This window comes from Salvelinus namaycush, chromosome 22 (assembly GCF_016432855.1).
Source record: "Salvelinus namaycush isolate Seneca chromosome 22, SaNama_1.0, whole genome shotgun sequence".
Lineage (NCBI taxonomy): Eukaryota > Metazoa > Chordata > Actinopteri > Salmoniformes > Salmonidae > Salvelinus > Salvelinus namaycush.
The window spans coordinates 35,165,617-35,183,196 of record NC_052328.1 but is presented as its reverse complement, the minus strand read 5'-3'; the positions used below and the strand labels follow the sequence as shown (position 1 = coordinate 35,183,196).

General features: G+C 46.0%; 1 protein-coding gene across 1 annotated transcript in view; it reads right to left on the bottom strand.

Moving 5' to 3' along the window:
• Positions 1-5,474, bottom strand: part of LOC120017775 (ABC transporter G family member 23-like) — a 44,205-nt gene extending 38,731 nt beyond the window's left edge. Inside the window, exons 1-2 of the mRNA XM_038960751.1 lie at positions 5,323-5,474; positions 4,216-4,375 (exon numbers count right to left, since the gene is read on the bottom strand). Of these exons, the coding sequence (XP_038816679.1) occupies positions 4,216-4,375; positions 5,323-5,474 (312 nt within the window). The remainder of the gene's footprint in view (positions 1-4,215; positions 4,376-5,322) is intronic.
• Positions 5,475-17,580: the final 12,106 nt, after the last annotated feature.

Below are 17,580 nucleotides of genomic sequence, written 5' to 3'. Positions count from 1 at the left end.
TGTGCCACACCTGTCTCCTCCTTCTACTGTATCTGTGCCACACCTGTCTCCTTCTTCTACTGTATCTGTGCCACACCTGTCTCCTTCTTCTACTGTATCTGTGCCACACCTGTCTCCTTCTTCTACTGTATCTGTGCCACACCTGTCTCCTTCTTCTACTGTATCTGTGCCACACCTGTCTCCTCCTTCTACTGTATCTGTACCACACCTGTCTCCTCCTTCTACTGTATCTGTGCCACACCTGTCTCCTCCTTCTACTGTATCTGTGCCACACCTGTCTCCTTCTTCTACTGTATCTGTGCCACACCTGTCTCCTTCTTCTACTGTATCTGTGCCACACCTGTCTCCTTCTTCTACTGTATCTGTGCCACACCTGTCTCCTTCTTCTACTGTATCTGTGCCACACCTGTCTCCTTCTTCTACTGTATCTGTGCCACACCTGTCTCCTTCTTCTACTGTATCTGTGCCACACCTGTCTCCTTCTTCTACTGTATCTGTGCCACACCTGTCTCCTTCTTCTACTGTATCTGTGCCACACCTGTCTCCTCCTTCTACTGTATCTGTGCCACACCTGTCTCCTCCTTCTACTGTATCTGTGCCACACCTGTCTCCTTCTTCTACTGTATCTGTGCCACACCTGTCTCCTTCTTCTACTGTATCTGTGCCATACCAGTCTCCTTCTACTGTATCTGTGCCACACCTGTCTTCTTCTTCTACTGTATCTGTGCCACACCTGTCTTCTTCTTCTACTGTATCTGTGCCACACCTGTCTCCTTCTTCTACTGTATCTGTGCCACACCTGTCTCCTTCTTCTACTGTATCTGTGCCACACCTGTCTCCTTCTACTGTATCTGTGCCACACCTGTCTCCTTCTTCTACTGTATCTGTGCCACACCTGTCTCCTTCTTCTACTGTATCTGTGCCACACCTGTCTCCTTCTTCTACTGTATCTGTGCCACACCTGTCTCCTTCTTCTACTGTATCTGTGCCACACCTGTCTCCTTCTTCTACTGTATCTGTGCCACACCTGTCTCCTTCTTCTACTGTATCTGTGCCACACCTGTCTCCTCCTTCTACTGTATCTGTGCCACACCTGTCTCCTCCTTCTACTGTATCTGTGCCACACCTGTCTCCTTCTTCTACTGTATCTGTGCCACACCTGTCTCCTTCTTCTACTGTATCTGTGCCACACCTGTCTCCTTCTTCTACTGTATCTGTGCCACACCTGTCTCCTCCTTCTACTGTATCTGTGCCACACCTGTCTCCTCCTTCTACTGTATCTGTGCCACACCTGTCTCCTTCTTCTACTGTATCTGTGCCACACCTGTCTCCTTCTTCTACTGTATCTGTGCCACACCTGTCTCCTTCTTCTACTGTATCTGTGCCACACCTGTCTCCTTCTTCTACTGTATCTGTGCCACACCTGTCTCCTTCTTCTACTGTATCTGTGCCACACCTGTCTCCTTCTTCTACTGTATCTGTGCCACACCTGTCTCCTTCTACTGTATCTGTGCCACACCTGTCTCCTTCTTCTACTGTATCTGTGCCACACCTGTCTCCTTCTACTGAATCTGTGCCACACCTGTCTCCTTCTTCTACTGTATCTGTGCCACACCTGTCTCCTTCTTCTACTGTATCTGTGCCACACCTGTCTCCTTCTACTGTATCTGTGTGCCACACCTGTCTCCTTCTTCTACTGTATCTGTGCCACACCTGTCTCCTTCTTCTACTGTATCTGTGCCACACCTGTCTCCTTCTTCTACTGTATCTGTGCCACACCTGTCTCCTTCTACTGTATCTGTGCCACACCTGTCTCCTTCTTCTACTGTATCTGTGCCACACCTGTCTCCTTCTTCTACTGTATCTGTGCCACACCTGTCTCCTTCTTCTACTGTATCTGTGCCACACCTGTCTCCTTCTTCTACTGTATCTGTGCCACACCTGTCTCCTTCTTCTACTGTATCTGTGCCACACCTGTCTCCTTCTTCTACTGTATCTGTGCCACACCTGTCTCCTCCTTCTACTGTATCTGTGCCACACCTGTCTCCTCCTTCTACTGTATCTGTGCCACACCTGTCTCCTTCTTCTACTGTATCTGTGCCACACCTGTCTCCTTCTTCTACTGTATCTGTGCCACACCTGTCTCCTTCTTCTACTGTATCTGTGCCACACCTGTCTCCTCCTTCTACTGTATCTGTGCCACACCTGTCTCCTCCTTCTACTGTATCTGTGCCACACCTGTCTCCTTCTTCTACTGTATCTGTGCCACACCTGTCTCCTTCTTCTACTGTATCTGTGCCACACCTGTCTCCTTCTTCTACTGTATCTGTGCCACACCTGTCTCCTTCTTCTACTGTATCTGTGCCACACCTGTCTCCTTCTTCTACTGTATCTGTGCCACACCTGTCTCCTTCTTCTACTGTATCTGTGCCACACCTGTCTCCTTCTACTGTATCTGTGCCACACCTGTCTCCTTCTTCTACTGTATCTGTGCCACACCTGTCTCCTTCTACTGTATCTGTGCCACACCTGTCTCCTTCTTCTACTGTATCTGTGCCACACCTGTCTTCTTCTTCTACTGTATCTGTGCCACACCTGTCTCCTTCTACTGTATCTGTGTGCCACACCTGTCTCCTTCTTCTACTGTATCTGTGCCACACCTGTCTCCTTCTTCTACTGTATCTGTGCCACACCTGTCTCCTTCTTCTACTGTATCTGTGCCACACCTGTCTCCTTCTTCTACTGTATCTGTGCCACACCTGTCTCCTTCTTCTACTGTATCTGTGCCCACCTGTCTCCTTCTTCTACTGTATCTGTGCCACACCTGTCTCCTTCTACTGTATCTGTGCCACACCTGTCTCCTTCTTCTACTGTATCTGTGCCACACCTGTCTCCTTCTTCTACTGTATCTGTGCCACACCTGTCTCCTTCTTCTACTGTATCTGTGCCACACCTGTCTCCTTCTTCTACTGTATCTGTGCCACACCTGTCTCCTTCTTCTACTGTATCTGTGCCACACCTGTCTCCTCCTTCTACTGTATCTGTGCCACACCTGTCTCCTCCTTCTACTGTATCTGTGCCACACCTGTCTCCTTCTTCTACTGTATCTGTGCCACACCTGTCTCCTTCTTCTACTGTATCTGTGCCACACCTGTCTCCTTCTTCTACTGTATCTGTGCCACACCTGTCTCCTTCTTCTACTGTATCTGTGCCACACCTGTCTCCTTCTTCTACTGTATCTGTGCCACACCTGTCTCCTTCTTCTACTGTATCTGTGCCACACCTGTCTCCTTCTACTGTATCTGTGCCACACCTGTCTCCTTCTTCTACTGTATCTGTGCCACACCTGTCTCCTTCTTCTACTGTATCTGTGCCACACCTGTCTCCTTCTACTGTATCTGTGTGCCACACCTGTCTCCTTCTTCTACTGTATCTGTGCCACACCTGTCTCCTTCTTCTACTGTATCTGTGCCACACCTGTCTCCTTCTTCTACTGTATCTGTGCCACACCTGTCTCCTTCTTCTACTGTATCTGTGCCACACCTGTCTCCTTCTTCTACTGTATCTGTGCCCACCTGTCTCCTTCTTCTACTGTATCTGTGCCACACCTGTCTCCTTCTACTGTATCTGTGCCACACCTGTCTCCTTCTTCTACTGTATCTGTGCCACACCTGTCTCCTTCTTCTACTGTATCTGTGCCACACCTGTCTCCTTCTTCTACTGTATCTGTGCCACACCTGTCTCCTTCTTCTACTGTATCTGTGCCACACCTGTCTCCTTCTTCTACTGTATCTGTGCCACACCTGTCTCCTTCTTCTACTGTATCTGTGCCACACCTGTCTTCTTCTACTACTGTATCTGTGCCACACCTGTCTCCTTCTTCTACTGTATCTGTGCCACACCTGTCTCCTTCTTCTACTGTATCTGTGCCACACCTGTCTCCTTCTTCTACTGTATCTGTGCCACACCTGTCGACAGGCTGTCTTCCTGCAGCTGCTGAGGAGGTAAGGAGGTAAGCTCATCTGAACATACAACATCTCCCTTAAACACGAGTAAGACGCTTTGTGAATACGGACATACTGTGGAGTATGTTCTACTGTTTACCTGTGGTATGTAGTGTACATATAATGTAACAGTTTACCTGTGGTATGTGGTGTAGCTATAAGGTAACATTTTACCTGTGGTATGTAATGTACCTATAAGGTAACAGTTTACCTGTGGCATGTACCCCACCATCCTCCCAGGGACCTGGTGTCCAGGAAATGCGGGCGGCTTCCCCAACACGCTGATGTGCCCTCGGGAGATCTTCAGTGTTCCCAGAATGCATTTCAACAGCGTGGTCTTCCCACATCCACTCGGACCCAGCAGGCCGTAGCTGCAAGGTAAGAGGGAACAGAATGTTGGGTTAAAAGAATTGACGTAAGAGCTAAACCATAGATATCTACTATAGCCCTCAAACTCAACTCTGGACCTCCAAGCCAGTTCCACTGCATTTTTGTCATTGTTCCCCTCTAGTCAGGGACAGAGTTAGACCTGGGACACCAGGTGGGTGTAATTAATGATCAGGTATAACAGAAAACCAGCAGGTTCCGGACCTCGTAGGGTCAGAGTTGAATATCCCTGTACTATAGTATGATAGTATGATAGTACGATAGTATGATAGTATGATAGTATGATAGCATTGCTACCTGTATTACTCAGTATGGTCTGAATCCTAATTGTAACTCGCATAAAACTTCCAATGACATCAATGCGTGATTCACGTGAAAATCCAAGTGAAGCCTAAATTTTACCATACGCAAGTGCGCAACGCAAGCATGCAATTATGTTGTTTACTTGTTAAAAGTATAGATTATCATTATGCTTTAAAGGGATAGTTGACCCAAATAAAAAAATGACATATTGGTTTCCTAATCAGGGCCGGACTATTGCATTTGGGGTCCTGGAAAACAGCTAACTTCCTGCATTTAAACACATTTTGTGACCTCAAGAGGGCCCATAACCCCCCCCCCCCCCAAAACGGGGGCCCTGGGGCCCTGCGTGCCTGTTCGGTAATCAGGCCCTGTTTCTTAACCTGTAAGCAGTCTATGGACAAGGTATGATAGCAATCTATGCTTTGGTTTTGGTTACTTGGCCATTGTTTCAAATGTGGCACAAATCCAATGCAAGTCAAAGGTACCTACAGTATATTAGTATTTTCGCGCTTCATGTCCAAATCATCATAAAGAGTCTAAAACTTAATGGTGCCACTCAATTAACTTACTTATATATTATTTGGACATGAAGCGTGATTTTGCTGTAATGTCAGTGTGGATTACTCACATGTGTCCCTGTGACACGGTCAAGTTGAGGTTACTCAGGACTTTGAGTTTCCCGTACGACCGACACACTTCCCGACACCGGATCGCCAAACCCTCTAATCCGGGGGAGGGGGGAGGAGCTTCCTGGTCTGCCTTCATCCTTCCTTCCGTCATCTGGAAGAAGAAAAACAAACACATGTAAAAAAATAATAATAATATAATAACAATAATAATATATATTTCCCCCCATAATTGTCACTTTATTAAGACAGGAATAGTAGTGAACAACAGGGGGATATAGATGCAGAATAGCAGTGGGGTCCAGATTGGTACAGTGCTGGTACCAACAGTGTATATATAGCAGCCACTGTTACCCATGTTGGGGTGGTGTATTTATAGCATTCACTGTTACCCATGCTGGGGTGGTGTATATATAGCAGCCACTGTTACCCATGCTGGGGTGGTGTATATATAGCAGCCACTGTTACCCATGCTGGGGTGGTGTATATATAGCAGCCACTGTTACCCATACTGGGGTGGTGTATATATAGCAGCCACTGTTACCCATGCTGGGGTGGTGTATATATAGCAGCCACTGTTACCCATACTGGGGTGGTGTATATATAGCAGCCACTGTTACCCATACTGGGGTGGTGTATATATAGCAGCCACTGTTACCCATACTGGGGTGGTGTATATATAGCAGCCACTGTTAACCATACTGGGGTGATGTATATATAGCAGCCACTGTTACCCATACTGGGGTGATGTATATATAGCAGCCACTGTTACCCATACTGGGGTGGTGTATATATAGCAGCCACTGTTACCCATACTGGGGTGGTGTATATATAGCAGCCACTGTTACCCATACTGGGGTGGTGTATATATAGCAGCCACTGTTACCCATCCTGGGGTGGTGTATATATAGCAGCCACTGTTACCCATGTTGGGGTGGTGTATATATAACAGCCACTGTTACCCATGTTGGGGTGGTGTATATATAGCAGCCACTGTTACCCAGGCTGGGGTGGTGTATATATAGCAGCCACTGTTACCCATACTGGGGTGGTGTATATATAGCAGCCACTGTTACCCATGCTGGGGTGGTGTATATATAGCAGGCACTGTTAACCATACTGGGGTGGTGTATATATAGCAGCCACTGTTACCCATACTGGGGTGGTGTATATATAGCAGCCACTGTTACCCAGGCTGGGGTGGTGTATACATAGCAGCCACTGTTACCCATGCTGGGGTGGTGTATATATAGCAGCCACTGTTACCCATGTTGGGGTGGTGTATATATAGCAGCCACTGTTACCCATGCTGGGGTGGTGTATATATAGCAGCCACTGTTACCCATGCTGGGGTGGTGTATATATAGCAGCCACTGTTACCCATACTGGGGTGGTGTATATATAGCAGCCACTGTTACCCATGCTGGGGTGGTGTATATATAGCAGCCACTGTTACCCATACTGGGGTGGTGTATATATAGCAGCCACTGTTACCCATACTGGGGTGGTGTATATATAGCAGCCACTGTTACCCATACTGGGGTGGTGTATATATAGCAGCCACTGTTAACCATACTGGGGTGATGTATATATAGCAGCCACTGTTACCCATACTGGGGTGATGTATATATAGCAGGCACTGTTACCCATACTGGGGTGGTGTATATATAGCAGCCACTGTTACCCATACTGGGGTGGTGTATATATAGCAGCCACTGTTACCCATACTGGGGTGGTGTATATATAGCAGCCACTGTTACCCATCCTGGGGTGGTGTATATATAGCAGCCACTGTTACCCATGTTGGGGTGGTGTATATATAACAGCCACTGTTACCCATGTTGGGGTGGTGTATATATAGCAGCCACTGTTACCCAGGCTGGGGTGGTGTATATATAGCAGCCACTGTTACCCATACTGGGGTGGTGTATATATAGCAGCCACTGTTACCCATGCTGGGGTGGTGTATATATAGCAGGCACTGTTAACCATACTGGGGTGGTGTATATATAGCAGCCACTGTTACCCATACTGGGGTGGTGTATATATAGCAGCCACTGTTACCCAGGCTGGGGTGGTGTATACATAGCAGCCACTGTTACCCATGTTGGGGTGGTGTATATATAACAGCCACTGTTACCCATGTTGGGGTGGTGTATATATAGCAGCCACTGTTACCCATACTGGGGTGGTGTATATATAGCAGCCACTGTTAACCATACTGGGGTGGTGTATATATAGCAGCCACTGTTACCCATACTGGGGTGGTGTATATATAGCAGCCACTGTTAACCATACTGGGGTGGTGTATATATAGCAGCCACTGTTAACCATACTGGGGTGGTGTATATATAGCAGCCACTGTTACCCATATTGGGGTGGTGTATATATAGCAGCCACTGTTAACCATACTGGGGTGGTGTATATATAGCAGCCACTGTTACCCATGCTGGGGTGGTGTATATATAGCAGCCACTGTTACCCATACTGGGGTGGTGTATATAGCAGCCACTGTTACCCATACTGGGGTGATGTATATATAGCTGCCACTGTTACCCATACTGGGGTGGTGTATATATAGCAGGCACTGTTAACCATACTGGGGTGGTGTATATATAGCAGCCACTGTTACCCATACTGGGGTGGTGTATATATAGCAGCCACTGTTACCCAGGCTGGGGTGGTGTATACATAGCAGCCACTGTTACCCATGTTGGGGTGGTGTATATATAACAGCCACTGTTACCCATGTTGGGGTGGTGTATATATAGCAGCCACTGTTACCCATACTGGGGTGGTGTATATATAGCAGCCACTGTTAACCATACTGGGGTGGTGTATATATAGCAGCCACTGTTACCCATACTGGGGTGGTGTATATATAGCAGCCACTGTTAACCATACTGGGGTGGTGTATATATAGCAGCCACTGTTAACCATACTGGGGTGGTGTATATATAGCAGCCACTGTTACCCATACTGGGGTGGTGTATATATAGCAGCCACTGTTAACCATACTGGGGTGGTGTATATATAGCAGCCACTGTTACCCATGCTGGGGTGGTGTATATATAGCAGCCACTGTTACCCATACTGGGGTGGTGTATATAGCAGCCACTGTTACCCATACTGGGGTGATGTATATATAGCTGCCACTGTTACCCATACTGGGGTGGTGTATATATAGCAGCCACTGTTAACCATGCTGGGGTGGTGTATATATAGCTGCCACTGTTACCCATACTGGGGTGGTGTATATATAGCAGCAGCTGTTACCCATGTTGGGGTGGTGTATATATAGCAGCCACTGTTACCCATGTTGGGGTGGTGTATATATAGCAGCCACTGTTACCCATGCTGGGGTGGTGTATATATAGCAGCCACTGTTACCCATGCTGGGGTGGTGTATATATAGCAGCCACTGTTAACCATGCTGGGGTGGTGTATATATAGCAGCCACTGTTAACCATGCTGGGGTGGTGTATATGTAGCAGCCACTGTTACCCATACTGGGGTGGTGTATATATAGCAGCCACTGTTAACCATGTTGGGGTGGTGTATATATAGCAGCCACTGTTAACCATACTGGGGTGGTGTATATATAGCAGCCACTGTTACCCATGCTGGGGTGGTGTATATATAGCAGCCACTGTTACCCATACTGGGGTGGTGTATATATAGCAGCCACTGTTACCCACACTGGGGTGGTGTATATATAGCAGCCACTGTTACCCATGCTGGGGTGGTGTGTATATATAGCAGCCACTGTTACCCATGCTGGGGTGGTGTATATATAGCAGCCACTGTTACCCATGCTGGGGTGGTGTATATATAGCAGCCACTGTTACCCATACTGGGGTGGTGTATATATAGCAGCCACTGTTACCCATACTGGGGTGGTGTATATATAGCAGCCACTGTTACCCATGTTGGGGTGGTGTATATATAGCAGCCACTGTTACCCAGGCTGGGGTGGTGTATATATAGCAGCCACTGTTACCCATACTGGGGTGGTGTATATATAGCAGCCACTGTTACCCATGCTGGGGTGGTGTATATATAGCAGGCACTGTTAACCATACTGGGGTGGTGTATATATAGCAGCCACTGTTACCCATACTGGGGTGGTGTATATATAGCAGCCACTGTTACCCAGGCTGGGGTGGTGTATACATAGCAGCCACTGTTACCCATGTTGGGGTGGTGTATATATAACAGCCACTGTTACCCATGTTGGGGTGGTGTATATATAGCAGCCACTGTTACCCATACTGGGGTGGTGTATATATAGCAGCCACTGTTAACCATACTGGGGTGGTGTATATATAGCAGCCACTGTTACCCATACTGGGGTGGTGTATATATAGCAGCCACTGTTAACCATACTGGGGTGGTGTATATATAGCAGCCACTGTTAACCATACTGGGGTGGTGTATATATAGCTGCCACTGTTACCCATACTGGGGTGGTGTATATATAGCAGCCACTGTTACCCATATTGGGGTGGTGTATATATAGCAGCCACTGTTAACCATACTGGGGTGGTGTATATATAGCAGCCACTGTTACCCATGCTGGGGTGGTGTATATATAGCAGCCACTGTTACCCATACTGGGGTGGTGTATATAGCAGCCACTGTTACCCATACTGGGGTGATGTATATATAGCTGCCACTGTTACCCATACTGGGGTGGTGTATATATAGCAGCCACTGTTAACCATGCTGGGGTGGTGTATATATAGCTGCCACTGTTACCCATACTGGGGTGGTGTATATATAGCAGCCACTGTTACCCATGTTGGGGTGGTGTATATATAGCAGCCACTGTTACCCATGTTGGGGTGGTGTATATATAGCAGCCACTGTTACCCATGCTGGGGTGGTGTATATATAGCAGCCACTGTTACCCATGCTGGGGTGGTGTATATATAGCAGCCACTGTTAACCATGCTGGGGTGGTGTATATATAGCAGCCACTGTTAACCATGCTGGGGTGGTGTATATGTAGCAGCCACTGTTACCCATACTGGGGTGGTGTATATATAGCAGCCACTGTTAACCATGTTGGGGTGGTGTATATATAGCAGCCACTGTTAACCATACTGGGGTGGTGTATATATAGCAGCCACTGTTACCCATGCTGGGGTGGTGTATATATAGCAGCCACTGTTACCCATACTGGGGTGGTGTATATATAGCAGCCACTGTTACCCACACTGGGGTGGTGTATATATAGCAGCCACTGTTACCCATGCTGGGGTGGTGTGTATATATAGCAGCCACTGTTACCCATGCTGGGGTGGTGTATATATAGCAGCCACTGTTACCCATGCTGGGGTGGTGTATATATAGCAGCCACTGTTACCCATACTGGGGTGGTGTATATATAGCAGCCACTGTTACCCATACTGGCGTGGTGTATATATAGCAGCCACTGTTACCCATGCTGGGGTGGTTTATATATAGCAGCCACTGTTAACCATACTGGGGTGATGTATATATAGCAGCCACTGTTACCCATACTGGGGTGGTGTATATATAGCAGCCACTGTTACCCATACTGGGGTGGTGTATATATAGCAGCCACTGTTACCCATACTGGGGTGGTGTATATATAGCAGCCACTGTTACCCATCCTGGGGTGGTGTATATATAGCAGCCACTGTTACCCATGTTGGGGTGGTGTATATATAACAGCCACTGTTACCCATGTTGGGGTGGTGTATATATAGCAGCCACTGTTACCCAGGCTGGGGTGGTGTATATATAGCAGCCACTGTTACCCATACTGGGGTGGTGTATATATAGCAGCCACTGTTACCCATGCTGGGGTGGTGTATATATAGCAGGCACTGTTAACCATACTGGGGTGGTGTATATATAGCAGCCACTGTTACCCATACTGGGGTGGTGTATATATAGCAGCCACTGTTACCCAGGCTGGGGTGGTGTATATATAGCAGCCACTGTTACCCATGTTGGGGTGGTGTATATATAGCAGCCACTGTTACCCATGTTGGGGTGGTGTATATATAGCAGCCACTGTTACCCATACTGGGGTGGTGTATATATAGCAGCCACTGTTAACCATACTGGGGTGGTGTATATATAGCAGCCACTGTTACCCATACTGGGGTGGTGTATATATAGCAGCCACTGTTAACCATACTGGGGTGGTGTATATATAGCAGCCACTGTTAACCATGCTGGGGTGGTGTATATATAGCTGCCACTGTTACCCATACTGGGGTGGTGTATATATAGCAGCCACTGTTACCCATGTTGGGGTGGTGTATATATAGCAGCCACTGTTAACCATACTGGGGTGGTGTATATATAGCAGCCACTGTTACCCATGCTGGGGTGATGTATATATAGCTGCCACTGTTACCCATACTGGGGTGGTGTATATATAGCAGCCACTGTTAACCATGCTGGGGTGGTGTATATATAGCTGCCACTGTTACCCATACTGGGGTGGTGTATATATAGCAGCCACTGTTACCCATGTTGGGGTGGTGTATATATAGCAGCCACTGTTACCCATGCTGGGGTGGTGTATATATAGCAGCCACTGTTACCCATGCTGGGGTGGTGTATATATAGCAGCCACTGTTACCCATGCTGGGGTGGTGTATATATAGCAGCCACTGTTAACCATGCTGGGGTGGTGTATATGTAGCAGCCACTGTTACCCATACTGGGGTGGTGTATATATAGCAGCCACTGTTACCCATAATGGGGTGGTGTATATATAGCAGCCACTGTTAACCATGCTGGGGTGGTGTATATATAGCAGCCACTGTTACCCATGCTGGGGTGGTGTATATATAGCAGCCCCTGTTACCCATACTGGGGTGGTGTATATATAGCAGCCACTGTTACCCATACTGGGGTGGTGTATATATAGCAGCCACTGTTAACCATGTTGGGGTGGTGTATATATAGCAGCCACTGTTAACCATACTGGGGTGGTGTATATATAGCAGCCACTGTTACCCATGCTGGGGTGGTGTATATATAGCAGCCACTGTTACCCATGCTGGGGTGGTGTATATATAGCAGCCACTGTTACCCATACTGGGGTGGTGTATATATAGCAGCCACTGTTACCCACACTGGGGTGGTGTATATATAGCAGCCACTGTTACCCATGCTGGGGTGGTGTGTATATATAGCAGCCACTGTTACCCATACTGGGGTGGTGTATATATAGCAGCCACTGTTAACCATGTTGGGGTGGTGTATATATAGCAGCCACTGTTAACCATACTGGGGTGGTGTATATATAGCAGCCACTGTTACCCATGCTGGGGTGGTGTATATATAGCAGCCACTGTTACCCATGCTGGGGTGGTGTATATATAGCAGCCACTGTTACCCATACTGGGGTGGTGTATATATAGCAGCCACTGTTACCCACACTGGGGTGGTGTATATATAGCAGCCACTGTTACCCATGCTGGGGTGGTGTGTATATATAGCAGCCACTGTTACCCATGCTGGGGTGGTGTATATATAGCAGCCACTGTTACCCATGCTGGGGTGGTGTATATATAGCAGCCACTGTTACCCATACTGGGGTGGTGTATATATAGCAGCCACTGTTACCCATGCTGGGGTGGTGTATATATAGCAGCCACTGTTACCCATACTGGGGTGGTGTATATATAGCAGCCACTGTTAACCATACTGGGGTGGTGTATATATAGCAGCCACTGTTACCCATACTGGGGTGGTGTATATATAGCAGCCACTGTTACCCATACTGGGGTGGTGTATATATAGCAGCCACTGTTACCCATACTGGGGTGGTGTATATATAGCAGCCACTGTTACCCATACTGGGGTGGTGTATATATAGCAGCCACTGTTACCCATACTGGGGTGGTGTATATATAGCAGCCACTGTTACCCATACTGGGGTGGTGTATATATAGCAGCCACTGTTATCCATACTGGGGTGGTGTATATATAGCAGCCCCTGTTACCCATACTGGGGTGGTGTATATATAGCAGCCACTGTTACCCATACTGGGGTGGTGTATATATAGCAGCCACTGTTAACCATGTTGGGGTGGTGTATATATAGCAGCCACTGTTAACCATACTGGGGTGGTGTATATATAGCAGCCACTGTTACCCATGCTGGGGTGGTGTATATATAGCAGCCACTGTTACCCATGCTGGGGTGGTGTATATATAGCAGCCACTGTTACCCATACTGGGGTGGTGTATATATAGCAGCCACTGTTACCCACACTGGGGTGGTGTATATATAGCAGCCACTGTTACCCATGCTGGGGTGGTGTGTATATATAGCAGCCACTGTTACCCATGCTGGGGTGGTGTATATATAGCAGCCACTGTTACCCATGCTGGGGTGGTGTATATATAGCAGCCACTGTTACCCATACTGGGGTGGTGTATATATAGCAGCCACTGTTACCCATGCTGGGGTGGTGTATATATAGCAGCCACTGTTACCCATACTGGGGTGGTGTATATATAGCAGCCACTGTTAACCATACTGGGGTGGTGTATATATAGCAGCCACTGTTACCCATACTGGGGTGGTGTATATATAGCAGCCACTGTTACCCATACTGGGGTGGTGTATATATAGCAGCCACTGTTACCCATACTGGGGTGGTGTATATATAGCAGCCACTGTTACCCATACTGGGGTGGTGTATATATAGCAGCCACTGTTACCCATACTGGGGTGGTGTATATATAGCAGCCACTGTTACCCATACTGGGGTGGTGTATATATAGCAGCCACTGTTAACCATACTGGGGTGGTGTATATATAGCAGCACTGTTAACCTCTACACCAGTCTTGAGATTCTGGTGCACGTTGACGTTTATTGTCACAAATTGTTGCCCTTGTAGACGAACTGAGCGATTTCCACTAGATAGTCTAGCTGCCAAGACAAAATTGTCTGTCATAAAAATCCATTTAAAAAAAGCTTTTTGTTCTTAATTTAAGGTTAGGGTTATAGGCATTAGTGGTAACAGTGTGGTTAAGGTTTAAAATTCAATTTTATGACTTTGTTGCTGTGACAGCTAGTGACCATTCTTCAGAGCTGCCTCCAGGGCAAGATTCATGACAATAAATGCCAACCTGCCCATCTGGCACTCTAGGCAGGCTAGAATAAACACTTAAAGTATTTGAAAGATTTCAAATAGAATGTAAACACAGGTCTGGTGGTGCAGAGTGCAGCCTGCATCGAATCAAGGTCGTAGAGCAATCCTAACTAGGTGTCGCCCCCAAATGGCACCCTATTCCCTACGTAGTGCATTACTTAGAGGCTATAGTGGTATATATAGGGAGCCATTTGGGTCAAATCATCTTTAATCCCTGCCTCCTTTCCCTGGCTTCCCTTGTTTCAGTCTCCCTTTCTCTGTGTTGGCTTCCCCGTTCTCCCTCACGTAATCCAGCATCTTTCATTCCACCGTTGGGAGATTAGAGGGAAACCACTCCGTAATCTGACTCTATTGATCAAGATCACCTTCTTTGACACAGTGCCACATGTAGTCTGTGTACCAGTCTGTTTAGATAACATTCCACTCCTTTCACTCTGTGTGTTAGGTGCCAAAGAATGTTTGGCAATGAAACAATGAGTGCAAAGCGTAGAATGTTAGCTGAACCAACTGGTACCCAAGCTATGACACATGGCAGCATATGTACAGAAAGGAACTGTTGTTGTACTGTAATAACATTGTAATATAGGATATAGTTTAGTGAGACATTATAGGACTACAGCCTTTCTACACAGACAGACAGCATTAATTCACTGCAAAATAATTTCGGACATGGGTTCTTATCTTTGTGTGAAGAATAAATTCAAGTTCAACGTTTTTATTAATCAAATTGCAGACAACAAACACTCTCTGAAATACTTGATATTAACAGATTAAAAGACTCCATCTGCAGTTAAAGAAGCTCCATAAAATAAGTAATAGTCAAATAGGATAATAATAATAATTTCAGTCATATAACAAACAGATGTTACAATATTTAGTAAAGCATCCAGTTCAGGGGTGTGAAACATGCGGCCAGTGGGCCAGATCCGGCCCTTGAGACAATTCAATCCGGCCCGCTGGTGGTTTGAGAAAAAATAATAATATATATATATATAACCTGCCTCGTACCCCTGCACATTGACTCGGTACCGGTACTCCCTGTATATAGCCTTGTTATTGTTATTAATTGTAAATAAGAATTTGTTCTTAACTGACTTGCCTAGTTAAATAAAGTTTAAATAAAAACATACATTGAAAAAAAACACAAGCCCCAAAGAAAATTTGCAAATGTTCTTACTTTTTAACTCTGCATTGTTGGTTAGGGCTTGTAAGTCAGCATTTCACAGTAAAGTCTACACCTGTTGTAGTTGGTTAGGGCTTGTAAGTCAGCATTTCACAGTAAAGTCTACACCTGTTGTATTCGGCGCATGTAACAGATACAATTTGATTTGATTTAAAATGTCTAAAACCAAAATCCAAACGGTGTAGAAATGAGAATAGACCTACATTTATAATTCAGTTTGCTAACAGTCATCGAAACAGTCAGGGAGCAGAGAAAACTCCAACAGTAATGGATAGAGGAATATTGTTTTTGTACATTTTGACAGTGAGGAAATACAACCAATTTCAGGTGTAGCCCTTTGGACCACGATGGAAAACGGTTGGAAGAGTCTGACTACACTTGATGAGTCTGACAAGTGACAAATCGATTCATCGTTATCATTTCAGATATGCTCCGATACGGTACCATACCGTTAGCCAATCTTTGAAAGAACCACAGGAAAGCAAATACAGAAACACCAGCTGTAATTTAGCCAACTAGGAAAACACTGGTCCTAAATTACAACAGGGACTCACCTGAAAAGGTTCCCTTACACAAGAAGGAGCCGAAGTCTAGAAGATGGAGAGCAACAACATAGCCTATAGCACTGTAGCAATGAGTGTGAGTGTGCCTAGCCTACTGTGTGAAAACATGAACCAACAGAACTAAACATTGTGTGAAGATCAGCTGACAGCTCCATGTCATCAGGGTGTAGTTGGGCCTATTTCAAAGTGGTAGAACAGGTTGGTTCTTGAGAAGGGAGAAGAGGCATTATTCAGACTGAACACATGCAGGCCTCTTGCTCCGGAATGAACGCACCTGTTAACCTACTACTAAATTACTTAGCAGAAGTAGCTACAGATGTAACATCTTAAATGGATCACTTTTGTTGCAGAGAATTGTCCAGCACAGCAGGAAATGGAAACTTCTAGTGTATTCAAGGTACAAAAAGGCTTCTAAAGTTTGTAATTTCCAGTTTAAAAAGTCAACCCCTACAAAAAAATAAAAACAACAATAGACACTTCAAATCAAATGTTATTGGTCACCTACACCTGGTTAGCAGATGTCAATGTGAGTGTAGCGAAATGCTTGTGCTTCTAGTTCCGACCATGCAGTAATATCTAACAATTTCACAACAACTACCTTACACACACAAGTGTAAAGGAATGATCAAGAAAATGTACATATAAATATATGGATGAGTGATGGCCGTGCGGCATAGGCAAGATGCAGTAGATGGTATAGAGTACAGTATATACATATGAGATGAGTAATATAGGGTATGTAAACATTATATAAAGTGAATTTTTTTAAAGTGACTAGTGATACATTTATTACATCAAATTATTAAAGTGGCTAGAGATTGAGTCAGTATGTTGGCAGCAGCCACTCAATGTTAGTGATGGCTGTTTAACAGTCTGATGGCCTTGAGATAGAAGCTGTTTTTCAGTCTCTCGGTCCCAGCTTTGATGCACCTGTTCTGACCTCGCTTTCTGGATGATAGTGGGGTGAACAGACAGTGGCTCGGGTGGTTGTTGTCCTTGATGATCTTTATGGCCTTCCTGTGACATCGGGTGGTGTAGGTGTCCTGGAGGGCAGGTAGTTTGCCCCCGGTGATGCGCTGTGCAGACCTCACTACCCTCTGGAGAGCCTTGCGGTTGTGGGCGGAGCAGTTTCCGTACCAGGCAGTACCAGGCGGGACCATCTTGGCTTTTTGCATTAGTTTCCCTAGTTTAGGTCTGTGTGGCTGCATTAGTTTCTGTAGTTTAGGTCTATGTGTGGCTGCATTAGTTTCTGTAGTTTAGGTCTATGTGTGGCTGCAGGATGCTATCGTAGCAAAATATATATATATATATATATATATATATATATATATATATATATATATATATATATATATATATAT